At 40.4% G+C, this 19,313-nt stretch overlaps 1 protein-coding gene across 1 annotated transcript in view; it reads right to left on the bottom strand.

Moving 5' to 3' along the window:
* LOC129798325 (papilin) overlaps positions 1–19,313 on the bottom strand; it is a 42,353-nt gene that overhangs the window by 770 nt on the left and 22,270 nt on the right. The window contains exons 2-13 of the mRNA XM_055841432.1: positions 15,551–15,611; positions 14,948–15,190; positions 10,051–10,408; positions 5,638–9,552; positions 5,210–5,566; positions 4,886–5,056; positions 4,232–4,642; positions 3,588–4,166; positions 3,216–3,389; positions 2,254–2,982; positions 1,338–1,805; positions 8–280 (exon numbers count right to left, since the gene is read on the bottom strand). Of these exons, the coding sequence (XP_055697407.1) occupies positions 8–280; positions 1,338–1,805; positions 2,254–2,982; positions 3,216–3,389; positions 3,588–4,166; positions 4,232–4,642; positions 4,886–5,056; positions 5,210–5,566; positions 5,638–9,552; positions 10,051–10,408; positions 14,948–15,190; positions 15,551–15,611 (7,739 nt within the window). The remainder of the gene's footprint in view (positions 1–7; positions 281–1,337; positions 1,806–2,253; positions 2,983–3,215; positions 3,390–3,587; positions 4,167–4,231; positions 4,643–4,885; positions 5,057–5,209; positions 5,567–5,637; positions 9,553–10,050; positions 10,409–14,947; positions 15,191–15,550; positions 15,612–19,313) is intronic.

Raw genomic sequence — 19,313 nt, 5'->3', positions numbered from 1 at the left:
AACTCACCTTCCACGACGATTTCCTCCTCGTTGTAGGATTTGCTGTAGCCATTTCTGGCTTCGCACTTGTAAAAGCCAGAATCTTCTCTTGAAGCTCCGTAAATTACTACGCGTGTTTGATCAATGATCTGGACCCTATGTGTGGGTACCAATTGACGATCATCCTTGAACCAGGTAACATTTGGAGCGGGATATCCCTCAACAATACACTCAAGTTTAACATCAGCTCCTAAAGCGTATTGCCTGCCTCCCGGAAGACGAATTCGCGCCTTTACTTCAGCTGTAAGGATATCGAAAACCGTTGTTTACGATAAAATTCAAAGAAACTCATTGCAATGATTTCATGATCGAGGCAATTGTGCAACGTTATCGACATATTTGAATGTGAGAACTTCACGATATTTGCAAAAGATGTCAGCACGTGAAACTAAAATCATGAAATTCGGCTAACTTCACGCTGACGCATCTGTCAAGGAGTAATAGTGAAGAAAAGGTGCCTTTTTCTTTTCTACAAAAATTATCTCTTTCTGTACCGTAGATGTGGATGACTTGGCTTTTCCCTTTACTGTTCGTAAGCTTTACTTTAAGTTTAGCACTTAAGAATGGTAACAGGAGATGAACGGAAGCACTAAATCTCTCTTGATTTTAGCAATTTTATTCTCCACGATATTTCGCAGTTGGGCGTTTTCTTCATCAGGTATCAAAAAATGTAGGGAAAATCTCGTACAGGAGGGAATTGTTTCACTGCACTTGGGCTTGAGAATAAAATTACGACAATCAAGAGTAGTTAAGTATTTCCATTCATCTGCAGTTACATTCCATCGGACCGAAAGTCTTCCGAAACATCTTAAGAATAGTGCTTACTGATCGGACATAGTAGATCAGATCGGTAAGTGCTAAAATTAAAGAAAAGCTTATGAATACGGGAGGGAAAGTCAGTCGAATTTATGAGTGTCAGATTTTATTGTGAAGTAAAAGAGTTTGATTTGCAAATAAAGGTCCTTCAAAGCCGGTTCAATCACGATCAGGTAAACGTATTAATTCACTTCTACAAAGAATAATATGGTCCAATTACATAAGCCGCAGATACACTTAACGCAATCAATAAAGGAAATTGATAAGCGACGAATTGTGTTACTATCCTAAAGAAGGATCTATTTATCCAAGTTTACGAAGCGTTGCTTAGAATGGAAAGAATCAAAGAACGAAAGCTAGTAAAGATTTTCTCACTATCACCAATAACCCTTGGTTTAGTTACAAAAGTATTTAGATTTTAAATAGTCACAATGCAGATGGGAAATGGCAAGAAAGAGTAGCAAAGCACATAGAATACTCACTATACGTTGGCTCAACTGGCACTTGGGGTAGTGGAATTACCCGTGGTGGAGGCGGGGTAGGTCTATAGGGCCAGTCCGGTCTCACCCGTACTGTAGTTGTCTGAACAGGTGGGTCCACAACATACTTCAAGTACTTCTCATCTTCCTCATTATTCACATACACTGGTCCGACGGTTTGTAGGGTGATCGACACAGATACTGGTTTTCCACGTCCTGTATAAGCTTGACACGTATATTTGCCGAGGTCAGAAAGTTCGACCTTCGTGAAGACCAATGAATAGTCACGCCTTAGTTCGAAACGTGTCGAATTTAGAGGAAGGAGTTCAGTGTCTCGCCACCAGCTGACATAGGGTTTGGGATATCCACCAGCAAGGCATCTCAGTATCGCTGGCTGATTCAATGTGACGGTCTGGGTGGAATTTGCATCCCCCAGGATATAAGCGTCAGCCTCTAAGATATCTACAGGATCTACAACATTCACACACAACGCATGCAATTTCGCACGTGATTAATAAACAGTGATTCAGCATTAAAGTGGTAAACAACACAAACAAACATCGTGGTGCTAAGCGCAGCATAGCATTTCCGCATGATGCACAAGGGAGAATGGTGTAATTGAGAATTTGGATTGTAATCAAAATTTACACGGAATACAAAATTATTGACTGAGGCCCTTGATATACATCTAAAACAGCTGAATATACATAATTGTTTTTCTCAAATTGTTTTATATTGTTTATCTAATTTTTGAGTTTAGATACTCGTCAATTAGATAAGTCAGGGGGAAATGTGCGAGTCAACTTGATACTAGAAACAACTATTCTATTTTCAATTACTTCCTTCCACCCTTGAAGCATTCCAGAAGAAACCATCACCACAGGGAAAGAGATTAGGAAAAATCTAAATAGGACCTTACCATTAACTTGAAGTTCAACTTCTCTGCTAACCGGTGTCCCCAGGCCATTGTCAGCAACGCAAACGTAGATTCCACTATCTGTCCTGTGAAGCTGCACAATCTGTAGGTCTCCGGTAGATGTGAGCAAGTATCGTCCTTGATTGGTGTTGAGGATGATGTCCCCATGCCTCCAAGTAACAGTCGGTGGAGGATATCCTGTAGCAAAGCAATGTAAGACGGCATATCCACCCTCTTCGGCAACGACATTGACTTCTTCTGGGGCCTTCTCTTCGAGAACCGGTGGATGAGCACCTGGGTAGTAAGCGGGTGGGTAATAGGGTCGTGATGGTTCTGAGACGTTAGTTGCTGGAGTATCTGGATGGACACATAGCCATCCACATCCTGCAGCGCAGCACTTCTTGTCTCCACGGCAGTCAGCGTCTGTGTAACATTCGCGGTCGCATCGTTGATTATCGCCCAGATTGGGACACTCTCCCGCTTTGCGGATTTCCCTGCAGACGCCCAGGAATGTCGGTTGACCCGTCTCATCTCTACCCACGTCAATGGAACATTGGGAGTCAGGTGGACACTGGACAGTTGAGCAGGGATCTTCACAAGAACATACTGGACAGTAGTCCTCATTGTACTGCGTCTCAACGCCGTAAGGACACTGCAGGTTCTCACAAGCAATTGTGTGAGCTTCACATTTATCACCAGATGGTTCTCTCCTTGGTTCTTCAGGTGCCGTACCTAGAAACCCAAGAAACACCGGTCAAGCAAAGGACTACCTAAGAATGATCATTCAACCGAGTCTTATTATCTAGGGAGAAGCATCTGTAGAGCAGAAATCAATAGCCCTATTAGGAAGCGCAGAAGTGCAGAGGGATAGAGTGCGTGCGATGTTCCAGTTGAAGCTGGGGTGGAGGAGTCATATTATTTACTCAACATCCACCCCACTAGATTCATGTGAATGCTCCACTTACTGACACAGAAATCGACACAAGAATCAAAAGAGCGGAAATTGTTTTGATTCCCTGCGCATCCGCTGTAGATGAAAGAGATACATGTTCCGCGAGTATCATCGTAGTACCAACGTCTGTGAGAATTCTCCTCATCGTGACTGCATCTGCCCACTTCAACGGGCAGACTGCATATTGCTGAAATATTTTCAATGGAAGGAGAGAAATGTGATAAAGAAGCATTTTTTTGCATTCAGTATCATCCTATACAGCTTATGCTAGAATTAGATGTATCAACTTTCGATGAGATGCAAAAATTTGCTACTCAAATGCAAGATATGTTGTTTTGGTGAATCATCAAAAGATATCTAGTAATAGTATAAACTTGTTCCTTACCCCTGTCATCTGGCGGTGGCTCCTCATGTCCAATACATACGGTCTCGCACTCCTGAACTGTTGTGAATCGATTACCCGTACCCTCACATCCGCTGTAATGGAATGGCATACACTGTCTTCTTGTGGAGTTGAAGTAGTATCTTGTCTGCCATTTATCACAAGGTCCTGCATCCACAGGTTCACTGCACACGTCCACACCTCTATGTTCACCACATTGCCTCTCGCACTGTTCCTGAGATTCGAAACGGTTTCCGTTTCCACCACAACCCGTGTAGTAGAACGCCTCGCAGGATGCTCTATCCCGGTTGTAGTAGTACTTGAGTTCATTTCCATTGCAATGTCCGTGATCACGAGGTTCTTCGCAAATGGATACTGCTGCATGAGGAGGTGGTGTTTGCTCAACCCTTTCAGGAGCATGTCTACAGGCATTCTGACACTCCCTTTCGGTGTAGAAGTTATTTTTGTTTCCTCTGCATCCACCGAATTCAAACTGAAGACATCTCTGGGAGCCCTGATCGAAGTACCATCTCTGGATTCGTTCGTTGCAGCGTCCTCGCAGAGGTGGAAGCGTGCAAGTATCTGCAAAATAATCCAAAGAATTTATAGAACTCCTACTACCGATTCTTGGAATTAAGGAAACCCACCCTGAACATTACCACAACTGGATTCGCACTCTTCTTCTGTAAGGAAATTGTTCTGATTTCCACCACAACCTGTGTACGCAAACTGAGCGCATACGCCTTCATCTTTGTTGTAGTACCACCTAGCAACGATGGCGTCGCCACGGCAATCCCCAGCATCTGGATGGATGAAGCAGTATTCACGTCTGAATCCATCATCGTGAGTTGGGGGAGGTCTTCTAGGAGCTGGTGTTGTTGTGGGTTTCCTCTCGCATCGGTTGACGCATTCATCCTCAGTTTCAAAGTTGTTCTTGTTTCCACCACAGCCTCCGTAGTAGAAGGATCGACAACGAGATTCCCGGGTATCGAAGTACCACCTAGCAGTGTAATTCTGGCAATTGCCAACCTCAGTCGGAAGGACGCACAGATCACGCTCTGCCGTTACGTAAAAGTCATACAAGGAAGGGAAGAACCACAATTAACAACAAATGGAAACCGCATCAAATACAAGTTTACAACAAAAAGTAAAGGCTCTTCATTTCCATAGATGTTTAACAAAACTTGTTAGTTTCAAAATTATATGTAGCATGCTGATCAAAAACCAAAAAATTTTCATTGTTAAATAAAATCTATCGAACTGAGAAAGCCTGCAAAAAAACAATAGTAAACCATAAGTACCAATCTGAGATGGACAATCCGTTGCACATTCATCTTCCGAGCGATAATTGTTCTTATTTCCACCGCAACCAGTATAATAGAAAGGCATGCATTTGTTATCAGAGTACGAGAAGCCCCACCTAGCGGACTTAGCTTGACAGTCACCCTTTTCAATTGGAGCATTGCAAAACTCTACAAAAATTGTCAGAATTTTACAAATACCTCACATGCATAAATACAAAATAACAAAATCTAAAACACTCAAAATAGTTAATTCAAAAATTAATTGAGAACACTTACTGAATGACAACAGTTTAACAGAAAAGCAGAGATTGTTAGACTTACCGCGATGAACTCCCGGCTTTTTGCAGTGATAGTGGCAAGCATGTTCCGAAGCGTAGTTATTCTTGTTGCCCCTGCAGCCGCCGTAGATGAAGGGCCTGCAAATGTCAGCATCAGCATCAAAATACCACCGTTCGTATACTCCTCCACAAGGTCCCTGGTCAACGGGCTGTTCGCAAGGTGGAACAGATTCGTCCACAACGCATGCATTCTGACACTCTTCTAGAGACTCAAAGCGATTGTTGTTTCCAAGGCAACCACCGTAGACAAATTGTGTACACTGATTGCGATCCGAGTCGTAGTACCACATCGGAAGGTATCCCGTGCAAGGTCCGTGAGATTTCGGTAGAGAGCAGGCCTCTGAAGACATATAAGGATTGATTCAGAAAATTGTAACATCTAAAATGTCAAAGATTTTTGTCTCTCCATACCTTTGCCCATTGGATCCTCGCAAACCGTTTTGCATTCCTCGATGGAATTGAAACGGTTGTCATTACCCTCGCAGCCGCCATACCAGAATCTAGAGCATCCACCGTATTCAGCGTCAAAGAAGCTCTTGACAGTGAAGTTCTTGCAGGGTCCAGCATCTCTAGTGAGACCACAAGCCTTCTGGGGATTCGACGGTATATCATCGCATCCCTCGAAGTTTCTTCCTTCAGCTGATGTAACACCATCTGGACAGCATCCATGTTTACTCGTGGCACAAGTGCACCCTTCAAAGTTGGGTCCTTTGGCGGGGGTAACCTCATCTGGACAGCATTTGTGCTCGGACTGCGAACAGTGGCAACCAGAGTTGTGTGGTCCAGACGGAACTGTAACCCCATCCGGACAACAACCAAATTGGAAGGTATGGCAAGAGCACCCTTCGAAGTTTTCTCCAGTGGCTTCGGTGAGTTTATCAGGGCAGCAACCGAATCGTGTGTATTCACATCCACATCCGGCATTGTCGTAACCTTTAGCTGAGGTCTTGTTGTCGGGACAGCAACCGTAAGGAGAATGCTCACAACCACAACCCTCGAGATTAGGTCCACGGGCTGGGACAATGTTATCAGGACAGCATCCGTAAGGCTGTTCGAGGCAACAACCTTCTCCACGAGGTCCATGAGCTGGAGTTTCACCATCAGGACAACAACCAAATGGTTCGCGCATGCATTCTGTGCAACCCTCCTGGTTATCTCCTTTAGCCGGGGTTCTTCCATCTGGGCAGCACCCAAAGAATGACTTGGTGCAATCCTCTTCATCAATAATATCGCAGCCATGGAAGTTTTCTCCAGTTGCTTCGGAAATTCCATCAGGACAGCATCCATAAGTGGATTGAGCACAGAATTTGGCTTCTGTAACACCGGACTCTTCAGTAACTTTAGGTTCTGGAGTTGTGCAGCTCTCTGATGTACATTCCTCTTCTTCTTTTTTGCATCCTTTGTGTTTAGGTCCTTCAGCTGCAGTAGTGCCATCTGGACAGCAACCATATTTAGTGGCAGCACATCCACCAACTGTGGTGACTTCCACCACAGGACATCCCTCGTTGTCGTTACCCTCAGCTGCTGTCTTCTTATCCGGACAGCATCCGAAGAGACTAAGTGAACATTGACTCTTGGGGCAACCACGATTCTTTGGTCCTTTAGCCGGTGACAGGTTGTCAGGACAGCAACCATGTTTAGTGTCAGCACAAGTTTTTGGTGTTGGACAACCTTCTTCAAAGGGTCCTTTCGCAGCAGTGCTATTGTCCGAACAGCAACCAAATGTCGAGGTAACACAAGCCATAACCTTTGGACGGGGTTTACATTTACGTGGCTTTTGCTCTTTCTTAATGATCTCATCAAGAGTGTTTGGTGTACTTTTCGATGTTTCACCGTCATCATCGTCTGATACGTCGGTTTTTTCAGTTGTAGACCAAATATCAACATCGGATTCTGTTGTTTCGTCTTCACCTGTCGATGAGGTTTCTTCTGTAACTGTGGAGCCTGTGGATTCTGTGGAACCAGGAGACTCTGTGGAACCAGGGGATTCTGTGGAATCAGGGGTTTCTGTAGAACCAGGTGTTTCAGTAGAACCAGTAGATTCAGTTGATCCTCCTACGGTTGATTCTTCAGTTGCAGTAGCTGTTTCTGATGTTCCATCAGATACTGTTGACTCAGTGTCCTCTAGAGTTGATGTTACTGATGATTCTGTACTTCCTCCTGAGGTTGTTGTGAGATCACCAGTTTCTGTTGTAGTTTCTCCAACCGTTGTTGTTGTCTCAGAATCTTGTGATGTTGTTGTCTCTTCCATTGACACAGTTGTGGTTTCCGAAGACGACTCGCTCTCTGTCGTCGAAGAAAGATCAGTTGTTGTCTCTGAAGAGGAATCTGAAGTATCTGTTGAAGATTCAGTTGAACTTTCTGTGGAACTTTCAGTGGCGCCTTCTGTTGTTGTAGTTGCTCCTTCAGTTGTAGTTTCTACAACACTTTCACTCGTCTGGGATGCAGATGATTCTTGTGATGATAATGATGATGCCGCAGATGAAATGCTTTCACTTAGAGATGAACTTTCTGAACTTTCTGTACTAGATTGACTGCTCTCAAAGTCCCCAGATCCCGTCTCGTCAGTATCTACTCGTAAACTAGAAGCTGTTTCTTGTGTTCCTGATCCTTCATATGTCGTACCTGGTATATCTGTAGAAGCTGCATCAGTTTCATCAGTTTCAAAGCCAGTTGAATCACTAAGCATAAGTTCGTCAGTAAGGAGAGATGATTCTGTCGTACTCTTAGAATCTGTGTCAAATACACTAGAAGTTCCTCCAGAAGTTTCATCGAATGCACCTAGGTCAACTGAATCTAATTCCTCTCCTGAAACTTCTGGGTAGTCATCTTCATCGTAGTCACAGTATTCCTCGTCATCGTGATCGTCTTCCAAAATTGGCATAGCTGTGCTGTCAACAGGAAGCATTTCATCATCGATGCATGGTTCGGGATTACAGCTATCCGTTGAGAATTTGAGTGTATCACCACTGCACTTTTCAACAGGAGCAGGTTGATCAGCAACCATACATAAAGTCTTTCGATATTTTGTACCTCCTCCACAGGGAACTGAACATTCAGACCATGGACCTCCAAACCATTGACCAGGACATTCTTCTTCACTCTCGCAGTCTTGTTGATCCTCAGGTTTTTCATCAGCGTTGCAGGAAGACTCATCCGGTGCTCTCTTAACCATTTCTCCATCAAAAACACCACAGATTATCGTTCGGGTTTGCACTCCCTGGCCGCACTCAGCAGAACATTTGCTCCATTGAGATGTGAACCACTGGAAGTCACATTGTGACTTGGAAGTGCATGGTCGTTCGAGTTCGGGTTTGGGTTTCTTCTCGCAGAAGGTGTCGTTGTAGATTTTTCCTGCTTTGGAAGCACAATGTGCTGTTCTTGTTTCTTTGGTCAATCCACAAGCACTGCAACCACTCCATGTTGATGTTATCCAATCAACACCTTCACAGGGCCTAAGGACACAAACCTCAGATTCTGCAGGTTTCTCATCTACGCAATCACTATCCGGAAGGACTTTGATCTTCCCGTCTTCTTTCCGGAAGCATTTCACTTGTCGTTTCTTTTCACCATCTCCGCAGAGGCGATTACATGGTTGCCAGGGTCCTGTGTGCCATTCTGGACACACTACGCCCTTGTTGCATTCTTGTACAGTTGCTGGCTTGTTTCCTGCAGTTTCCAGACATACGGAGTCCTCAACTTTTGTTGCAACTCCACTTGAATCTATCCTTTCGCAAGTCACTTCTCTCTCCTGCTTGCCATCGCTACCGCATGGTAGAGAACACTTGCCCCAAGGACCCTCTGTCCAACGCGGTGGACAAGGCTCTTGACCGCACTGTCTGGCGTCTTCCATTCGTTCCGTGGCATCACAGAGACTGTCATCGACTTGTTCAAGTGTCGTTCGACTGTTGCAAGTGACATTCCTGGTCTGGAACCCTCCACCGCAAGCAGCCGAACACTCTGAATAGGGTCCGAAGACCCAATTGTAGGTTTCATGCTGTGGGAGCCTAGCAGTTGCTTCGGGTACACTATACTCATATCGGATACCGACATTGCGATCCTGATACAACAAGACTAAGTAAATGGGTTCGGTCGTAGGACCCATGCTAGTCAGGTGATCTGGTGCGGCGAATCCTTGGGGTTTCCGTTCGTAATGCCAAATGCCACCGGCGTAGGTCATTGGTCTGGGGAAGTCTATCCGCCAGTTTCCGTTGAGATAGTAAGCCCCAACGAGATTTCGGATGGCTAGGTAGTTGTTGGATGGAGCCACTTCTTTGATCTCAATATTTGTGGCTCCAGCAGGAATAAGCAGGATATCGTTGTAGCCTGGAATATTAAGTTTAGATAGTTTGGACGAGGAGTTCAGGAGCGATCTGATTCGTTAGTAGAAGTGTAGGATTTCATGAACGACCGGTTAAAACTGGTCTTAACCGATTTTGATTTATTATGTCCGATCGGTGATAGTTTGAAACCAAATCCACAAACGTCTACTATGAGTACATTGAAAGAATGAATGAAAATGTATTCAAATTTATCAATATAGTTTCAATGATCTATTTATAAACTAAATTCGAACTAGTACAATTATCCGAAAAAACAACTGGAGAAAGAAATTAGATCACGTCTTATTTCTGTTGAAGATGCTAAAGGAGGGAGTAAATTGAAAAATGGGTATAAACATGAAAGAAAGAATTTCTTTTCACAGGTAAATATTGGGAATAAATATTTAGGTGAATTTCTTTTCACCACACATCCAATATTACTTTCTAATTATGTCAATGTTTGGGGTAAACGCACCAGAAATAGAAGATTATGCCTCCTTACCAACTTGGAGATTGTTCATGTCGAGAACTCCGGAGATTGTCTTGCATGTGGATCCATCACCATCGCACTTTCGGCACTTGTCCTCTTTGGCATTTGATCCCAGCATCATGTCACATCCAACAGGTTGACAGACCCCATCCACACAAACGTCCAGTGATTCTTCATTGCACCTCGTGCCATCAATCACTTTTGCCTTGTGACGATAGTAGAACCTCTCGCCACGTGGCATACAGTTTAGTTCGCACGGATTTGGGGCTTTTGTGTAGGGCACCCACTCATAGCGGACCCCCTCGAAGGGTACTGTGTCAAAGTGCGAACACTGATGTGCCCGGAAATCGGGTTCATTATCCGGACAATCCTGCAAAAATTGAATTACCCCATCATTCACAAAATTCGCTCAGGTTTTTTGCAAAACGTATCCCACTTAATCCACATGTGCGAAATAAATATTTGAAAAATCAGCAAATTTGTTTAAACTCGAAATTACCGGTGTACGAAAGAAATGTGTCAGAGGGAAAAGGAAAATAAATTTCCATGGCCCGTGAAAAGGCCGTAAATGAGATGGAGGAGACTAAGGAGAAATGACCAAGTAAATTGTAAACATTATAACATTTTTTTTTCTGCAATCTGTCTATAATTAAGATTAGCAAGTGATGTAATTTATTAAATCCAACCCACCCTCGAGCAATCCCAATGAAACTACGTCATGCCCGATATAAAATTCATGTTGATCTCTCATTTCACTAATGATATTCAGTTTCCTTCAATTTGTATGTTAGCACTTGGGCGCTCTTTTTTCTCATCAGACACTCTCCCAACATGAAAACATTTGGAGATCATGGACGCGAATTGGGAAAACAATGTGGCCTCGATCTTTCACATCTTTTCCTGCTCTCTTCTCCATTCCACCATTCCTCAAATGGGATGACTTGGTTTTTGGGTGTGAAACCATTTGAATGAACATTCCGGAAATTGGAAATCAGACGATAGGTCTATTAGTGTCTGAACCGTCTGATCTTTGAAAGATTACTTGTAGTGAAAATTTATCAAAATAGCAAGTACACTATGGCATCATATCCGGAATAATACCTTGATTCTTTTAGGCTGAAATTTTGAAAATAAAATTGAGGGGCTACTTATTTCAAATTTTCTTTTACTCAAGGAATTGGTTGGTAAAGACGAAAGGCAGTCGTGTTTAGGTCTGAATGCTTCTCCATATCTGGAATTTTTATGGCACTTAATCCGTAAGCAATGATCCTTGACATTTTACTGTTAGAAGACCATAGAGAGAGCAGTAAATAAATCCCTCAATTTTGAGCTATATAATATTTCGACTCCTTACACCCTAATCCTCTCGTTCAGTAATAACCTTCCCGCTTTGTGAGCACCCTCTGGTTCACGTATCTCACTGGTTTTTTTCTGTACCGATTCGAAGATATATCTGAGAGAACTTACCAAAAAAAAAACAGTTGGAGGTTCGAAAATTTAAACCGACGAGTTACTCAAAAGGGGGACGTTCATGAAAGGAACATTTATTTTAATGAAACTGCAATTCAAACATGCTGCCATTCTGAAGTTCCACAAAAATTTACTTTTTGTAGCAAACGTTTATACACTGTTGTTGACGTTGTCGACGATTTTTTTTCAGTAATACCGAAATTCTAAATGGCAGAACAATCAGCGCTAAAACGGCGAATACGTGAACTTGCACTTTATGCTTCCGATAGATATTCGAATAGGGTTGGCTTAAATTTTGGAGTGGCTTTGACTTTTTGAATGATTATTATTACTGAACAGAGCCAATGGGTCGTATTTTTGTCAAATTTTGGAAATCTGAAATTTAGAGTTTTTTTTGGTGTCATGCTGTTCATCCATCTGTCCATATGTTCGTTCGGTCATTACCGCGCTTTATGGTTAAACGGTGAGAAATAGAGACTCAGGATTTTCGGAGGATCCCCCACGTAAGTCAACACTGGGACCATTAACATGGCCTTTCTTTTCCTCCACTCTTCCTTTTCCCCTGAAAAAACCCTTTTTGAGATTCGTCGAAAACGCGTTGCACGATTTTTTTCATTTTTCCTGTCCGAATACCACGGAGAGACCAGTTACCTCAATTTTTTAACCCCCCCCCCCAAATTTCCACCTTCCATTCTACAGAAATCACTTTTCTTAACAAATCTTCGCGTTTCAGACGATTTGTGAGAAATGCCATCACACTGCCATCACTAGCTCTAGAGGCTAAACGGTTATAGATAGCGACTTCAGACCTAAGGGTGACCCCCCATAAGTCGACTTAAGGATTGTTAACATGCCCCTCATTCCCCTTTCCCCATACCGTTCCCTCCAGAACCATGTTTTTGGGATTGCCGGAAAATGCGTCGTGCGATTTTTTCCGTTTTTAGATATGTTTCAGAGCAGGAAATAGACGAAAACATTGAACCTTTCTTGATTTAAACAATTTTATTCTCTACGACGTTTCGAGAATAAATGTCCTATTTTCATCAGGTATCGAATATGGCATGGAAAATCACGTCGAATGGTGAACACTGCGGACCAAGTTGTGATCCAAGTCCAAGTGCAGTGTAACAACTCACACCTGTATGTGATTTTCCCTGCCATATTCGATACCTGATCAAGAGGATATTCAGCCTCGAAACGTCGTAGAGAATAAAATTGTGAAAATCAAGAAACGTTCGGAAAATTAACCACATGTGAAAATACCGTTGAAACATTTCTGCATGATAATGTTTTTTTCAAGGTTAAAGGTTATAAAAGGCTCTAGCGAGCGCAATTGTTAGGCGAATGGGGTCGTGTTTGAGCTTGAGCTTCTTGGAAAGGTCTTGGAATTTCAGACAAAACTGAACCGGTTCCAATCGGTTTTGAATCGGTAATGAACCGGTTCATAACCGATAAATAATTTTTAATCGAAATTCAATTGTATTACTCTTAAGTTATTTTGGGAGATCTTTTGAGTGATTTATAAATCCGTTCTAATCGGTTGTGAACGGTGATGAACCAGTTATGAACCGTTAAGTAATTTTTGTCCGAAAATCAATTTTATTACTCTTAAAACTATCGAGTGATTTACAAATCGGTTTAAATCGGTTGAGAGCCGATAAATGGAAAATGATGCAAAAGTACTTTTGAATAGAATCTAAGTCACGAGTTCGAGTACTTCGCAAAGCCTGGAACGCTTTGCCGCCCCTTCGGATATTTCCAGGCGGGCATTTCGTCCATATGCGAAAATTCAGTTGAATCATTTCTTATAACAGTTGTTCAAGGTCAAAGGCTAAAAAGGCTCTAGAGAGCGTATTTCTCAACCAAATGGGATTATGTTTGGGCTTGTTGGAAAGGTCTTGGAATTTCTGATAAAACTGTATCGATTCCAGTCAGTTATGAGCCGGTAATAAATCTATGATAATAAACCGATAAGAAATTTTTATTTGAAATTCAATTATATTAATCCTAAACTATTTTGGGCGATCTGTTGAGTGAATCAATCTCTTCAATAAACTAGTTATTAATCGGTTAAAGATAGAAAAAGTGTTTTTGAGGTTATAGCACCTAAGTCACGAGTTCGAGCAATTCGCAAAGTCTGGAACACTTTGCTACTCCATTTATTAATAAACCCAGCTTTTCTATATCCGGATGACATCTGTTAAACATTAGGCAAATTTAAATAAAAAAAACTTTCATGTATCTGACATGTTCATCTCGAATCATCTAAATAAGGGAGAGTTAAGTTGACTTTCATTTCGTAAAAATTCGTGATCAGCTGAATCACATTGCCCCTTTTAATTACCTTCTCAACTCCATACATTTTAGAAATTTAGTTTCTAGCTCTTTTCCGGATCATGAAATTTTTATGGAATTAAAATTTTAACTTCTTTTTCTCTTGAACTCTATGGTTTTGCCTGTCCCGTTCTTTTATACTCTTTGTTGTCTTTTGAGTATCAAAAGAAATTCAATTTAGATTTAAGAAATGTTTTGTTAATTTGAATATGTGCAAAATGTATGAGAAAAACAGGATAGAAATTTCTATTTCGCAAAATTTTCTAGATTTAAATCGTATGCAAATGATTGCAAAACTTCAGAAAAATGTAATTGCTAGGGTGAAATTGGAAAGATTTCGTTGTAATTCAATTTATAGGGGAGACTGGGGCAAAAAGTCACAAAACGGATATTTTATTTTTTTACAAGTTACCCTAGCGCCCCAGAAATTTCTAATTAGTGCAATTTTATAGGAAATTTACTGCTCTACAACCTTGTGAAAGCCATTTTCCTCTATTTTGTAAGAAAATACAGTTATCGAGCTGCTTTATGAAAGGTAACTTTGTGACCATTCTTAAAAATGCTGAGGCAAATAATACCAGGCGTACCAGGTATGGGATATTATCATATTTTGATTTGCTTTATTACAGGCTTTCGCAAATTTAAAAAATACAGGTGATGTATTTTCAAAGGAAATTTATTCCTCTCCACCTTTTTAAAACAGTTTTCTCTATCTATCTCTATCTATAGTCCTAGCGCTCCTTTAATTCTAATCTCTCAGCGAAGTCACAAAAAACATTGATTTTAGGCGTTCTGGTAGATGTTACCCCTTGAAGAGGACAGATTCAAAAATTGAGGATCAGATATAAGTCATTTTTCGAGCTTTTCAGAGCAAAATACAACTTTTGATGTAGCCGTAAGATTTTTTTGGGTGACAGTGATCCAATCGTCCAAGATTGATCTTTATGACAAACGCTGGAAGGGTTTGTTCATTGGTTGCATATTTTGCAATCTTGAGATTGCTTAGAAAGTCTAAGATGACCCATTTCTGCAATTTCTGTGTCTTGACTTCGTTGTGTACATATCTTGACACAAGTTAATTGTAAAAGGTTGAAGGGTTACCCACCTGCGTGTTACAGGAGAAATACTTTCGGGATCCTCCTCGACACCGCTGTGACCCATCATGACCCACGTCGTAGCATTCTCTCGTCTGGTAGGCGACACCTCCGCCACATGTTCTGGAGCATTCGGATGGAGCTCCCCAGGGGCCCCAGCGTTCACCGGAATCTCCCTCGCCGTTTGGAATCACATACGATGCCGGCAGGTACAGCCTGGCACCATGTTGTCGTTTGTGTCGATTTCGTGTCAACTGAAAGAGATACCAAGCAGATTCCTCAGCGAGGAAATTGACCCAGAAACATCCCAGAGAGCCAAATAGGACATCAGACAAATGATGCCATGACTAATTGTGAAGAATTCCGTGGGGCAGGAAAATAGAGTCTGCAATGAATCACTAGAAAAACTCTTAAGAAATCATTCGATTTCATTCTTCAGCCTCTAAATATTTACATGAGAAAATTAATGACTGCTCACATTGTAAGGTCCCGTGTAAAAGCTTTTTAGAACATTGAGAGACTCATGGAAGGGAAATGGGTAAGATTTTCGCATAAAAAAATTTTTCTGTCCCAAGAAAACTGAAGGAAGAAAGAAAGAATATTTTCGTACTCACATGCCTGGATTGAGTCACATCGATTGAAGTTGTCAGTAAGCAGAGCAACAAGGCAAATATTCTGGAAGAAGATTACGAAAGAATGTTAGAAGATTGGTTCATAAAAGTCATGTCAACTTTTAATGGACCCTCAGTCTCTTTAATCTTTTATTTTTCCAAAAACCGTATTTAGAAATTTGTTCTTTGTGGAAGAAAGGATATCCTCAATACTGGATATTGCTCAAGGGAATTTGTCACAATTCTTTGGGGCACTTCTACACATAATCAAATTCATAAAACTCATCGAGAGAAAACCATTAAATTGTTCATCTAACAGTGCTAAAGAACACATTTTTATTGCTTTTCTTCCATGTTATGAGTTTTTCAAGCATAAATTTCAATGTAAACAAAGTGCTACACAAGTGAATCAGGCAGAATCCTCTGGGCACATTCTACATATGTTACCATTTTTATTATTGACACCAGACACAGAGACAATTAGTTTTTGGACATGTGGAATCATACATTTCAACCCATCTTTCACTAATTTCACCCAAATCAATCGCCTTTTTGATGGATTTATTAATCAATCAACATGGACCACACATAATGAAATCAATTTTCCAAGTTCAATCATAATAACAAGAAAAAAAAATCCCAAGAAAGCTTCATAGGCTCAATACCAACAGTCAATTCTTTTTTCGGCACATTTCAAATAATAATGGCACCGTGCCTCTCTCTCTCCCATCCATTTCAATCACGTGGAAAACAAACAGATTGAAATCATACAGAAAATTACCACTGCAAATATTACCGGTCTTTTTTTTTCAGCTAAAATTTGCCGGCAAACTCTAAAAAATCATGCCAAAGACCTTCGCAATGAGCACTGATCATAAAATTATCGACTGTATAAGTTACAAGTTTATTGCAAAGTCTGTGAATGAAAATGTGCTGTAGAATGAATTTTATTGATTTTCCTACAATCAAGGGATTTGAGCTCGAGGGAATATGTTGCAAAATAGGATCCAAGTTCATATTTTTTTTTCAGTTGGAAATAAAAATAAAAGCACGAAGATAAAATCGATTTTATTTTCAGGCGATTTCATCATTATTGACATTGCAGTTTCGCAAGATGTTTGGAGGGATTTGAAAACCTAAAAAATCATAAGATAAGGAAATCTTATTCCAGAATGTTACAGTTGTCTTACTCTAGGACACATTGAGAAAAAATGTCGCGAAGAATGTCGGACAATTTTCAAGATGTGCCAGTCGGGGAGGGATGCATTAAATAGTCACTTGTCGATTTTTCGTTTCCTGCGGAATAAACAATCCTTAGGCGAAATTTTAACAAAATTTTCTCTCTCAATAAATGTAGGGGGAAGTGGGGCACCTTTGAAAGTGGGGAACTTTTGAAATTGGGATTTATACCTATTTTTACATAAAATTGAGCCTTATAGTGATATAATTTACCTGCATAAACATATTGAGAAGCTAAATTACATTATGATATGGCTCAGTTCCCACTAGAATTCAATGATTTTCTGCTAATACAATAAAACAATGGATTTATAAGGAAAATGGTTACGTATGTATGACCTTAGGCTACTAATCCTTTACTCCTTTCGAATCTATAAGGTAAAGTACCCTTACTCGACCGGGTTCCTCTATTCGACCAGTGGGTCAATTTTTGAATATTTGATGGTGAATTTCATCAATTTCTATGAATTTGTCACTGATTCGTATTATTTAAAGAATAATTGACCTATTAATGTTAGATCATACACAAAATATTATAGCAAATATAATTAAATTGAATAAATAAATCTACCGGTCGAATAAAGAGTACTTTACCTTATTTCGCTTAAGGTTTATTGTTTACCCCTTTCATAGACAAATTTTAAAGGAAAATTTAGAAAGGGGAAAACTGTTCAAAGCGTCAAGGTTATAAGGATATTTCATATCCCATTTGAGGGCATAGCACATAAGAATTATTTTGAATTAAAACTTCTAACATTTTCAGGTATTTCTTTTTCAATCTGGTTAATTGGATTTTTGAAAGGTTCCTAAATTCCCGCATAATTTTAAATCGTTCTAATGGGCGAAAAATTTTAAGAAAAAAAATCGTTACACTATTTGCTTTGGGTGCTTAGGGGAGAATGGGAATGTCTAAAACACTTGAAGCTTTTTACACAACTATTTCGAAAAAGAAACATCTGGTTTTGAACCGGTGTCGGCCGAAATTTCGAAAGCTAAAATCCCGAATGAGTCAAAATCCTGAAAAGCCAAAATCTCGAAGGTCAAGATCTCAACTAATCAAAATCTTGAAAGGGACGAGATTCAACAGAGGATAACTATATTTATTTTTGATGTAGGGGAAAGTACTCTCCCTTGGAACGTTCATGTCCAATCCACAAAAAATTACTCTGACTCAAAAATGACTGGTTTTTGGTGTACAAGAAATGGTCAAAAAATTACTCCTAATTGGAATCTAAAAAATTAGTCGTATTCGCGTCATATTTTGGTCAGAGCATTACTCAAGATTGAATTAGTATTATTATCGTTATTTTACGGTTCTAAAGTTTACTCTGCCATGCAGTAACAAAAGCGACTCCAAATGATCGACGTACGCATTTTGAATGAAGACATTAAGTGAAATTCACAACTTTGTTTTGCACTACTACCGTTTTCTCAAGAATTCATCACATTTTCTATCGTTTTCTACAACGTGCTATGTAAATTTCTCTAATTTTTCCCTAATTCACTACTCACATTTGCGAAGATTTTCGCCGTTCGACTATTGCTGAATGAACCATCCGACATGTCGAAAATTTTCCAACTCGATAGCAAGAACACTACAAAATCTTTTAAGATTTTCACGAAATGGGTCGTTTCGACACAAAATTTTAATCACAAGGACACTACAGAAACTGGAGCAAACTGAACCAACTGAACTGAACCACGAAATTTCATTTTCGAAAAAAAAATGTTTGTGTGTTTATAATGCAAAAAATTGTCTAATTTTTACTTAATTCCTGTCGGCACTGTACTGTTTCGAATTACGGCATACATCTCTACTGGAGGAGCTTTTCCTAAAGATTATGCACACTGTAATATTGTTGAGAAAGCACGCAAAAATATAAACTGTTTTTGGAATTCACATCACCAAATAGATCTATTTGCCATTTGATAAGTGAAATTTCCCCTGAGATATACCCAGAGAGGGGAATATTTTTTATAGGGATATTGAAAGTTACGGGAAGTCGGCGTCATATTTTAGTCGTGAGCGAGTAATCTCAGAGTTATTATGACGCCAAATGACTTCCGTTACCGTTATATTATTCCCCACTTTCCGTTATTCGACTCTCTGACGATCGTCATAAGACCCAATTTTGGAATTCAGAAATACATACATCCAACGGTAATCTTACTCCAAATTGCTATTTGGGTGCCTTCGAATAATGTGAATTTTCTTTTAGTATACCTAAAAGACTTTACACATTTCTATTAAATATTACTTAGCTTATTATCTATTATTGATAATTATGTGATAATTATATGCAAGTCTCTTAGGAAAAGTAAGAGAAATTCACATTATTCGAAGGCATGAACGTTCGAAGGGAGAGTACTTTCCCCTACTTGGCTATTTCTGCAATTTTATATATTATTGTTCAGTTTAAGAATTTTACATTGCCCATTCATACGCTTCAATAATTCGCACCGGGCGGGACTCGAATTCACACAACTGTGATAGTCGAGTCGGGGCTACATCGCTGAAGAGCCTAAC

Source organism: Phlebotomus papatasi, chromosome 1 (genome assembly GCF_024763615.1).
Source record: "Phlebotomus papatasi isolate M1 chromosome 1, Ppap_2.1, whole genome shotgun sequence".
NCBI classification, from domain to species: domain Eukaryota; kingdom Metazoa; phylum Arthropoda; class Insecta; order Diptera; family Psychodidae; genus Phlebotomus; species Phlebotomus papatasi.
This window is presented reverse-complemented; position numbering and strand designations above follow the sequence as displayed.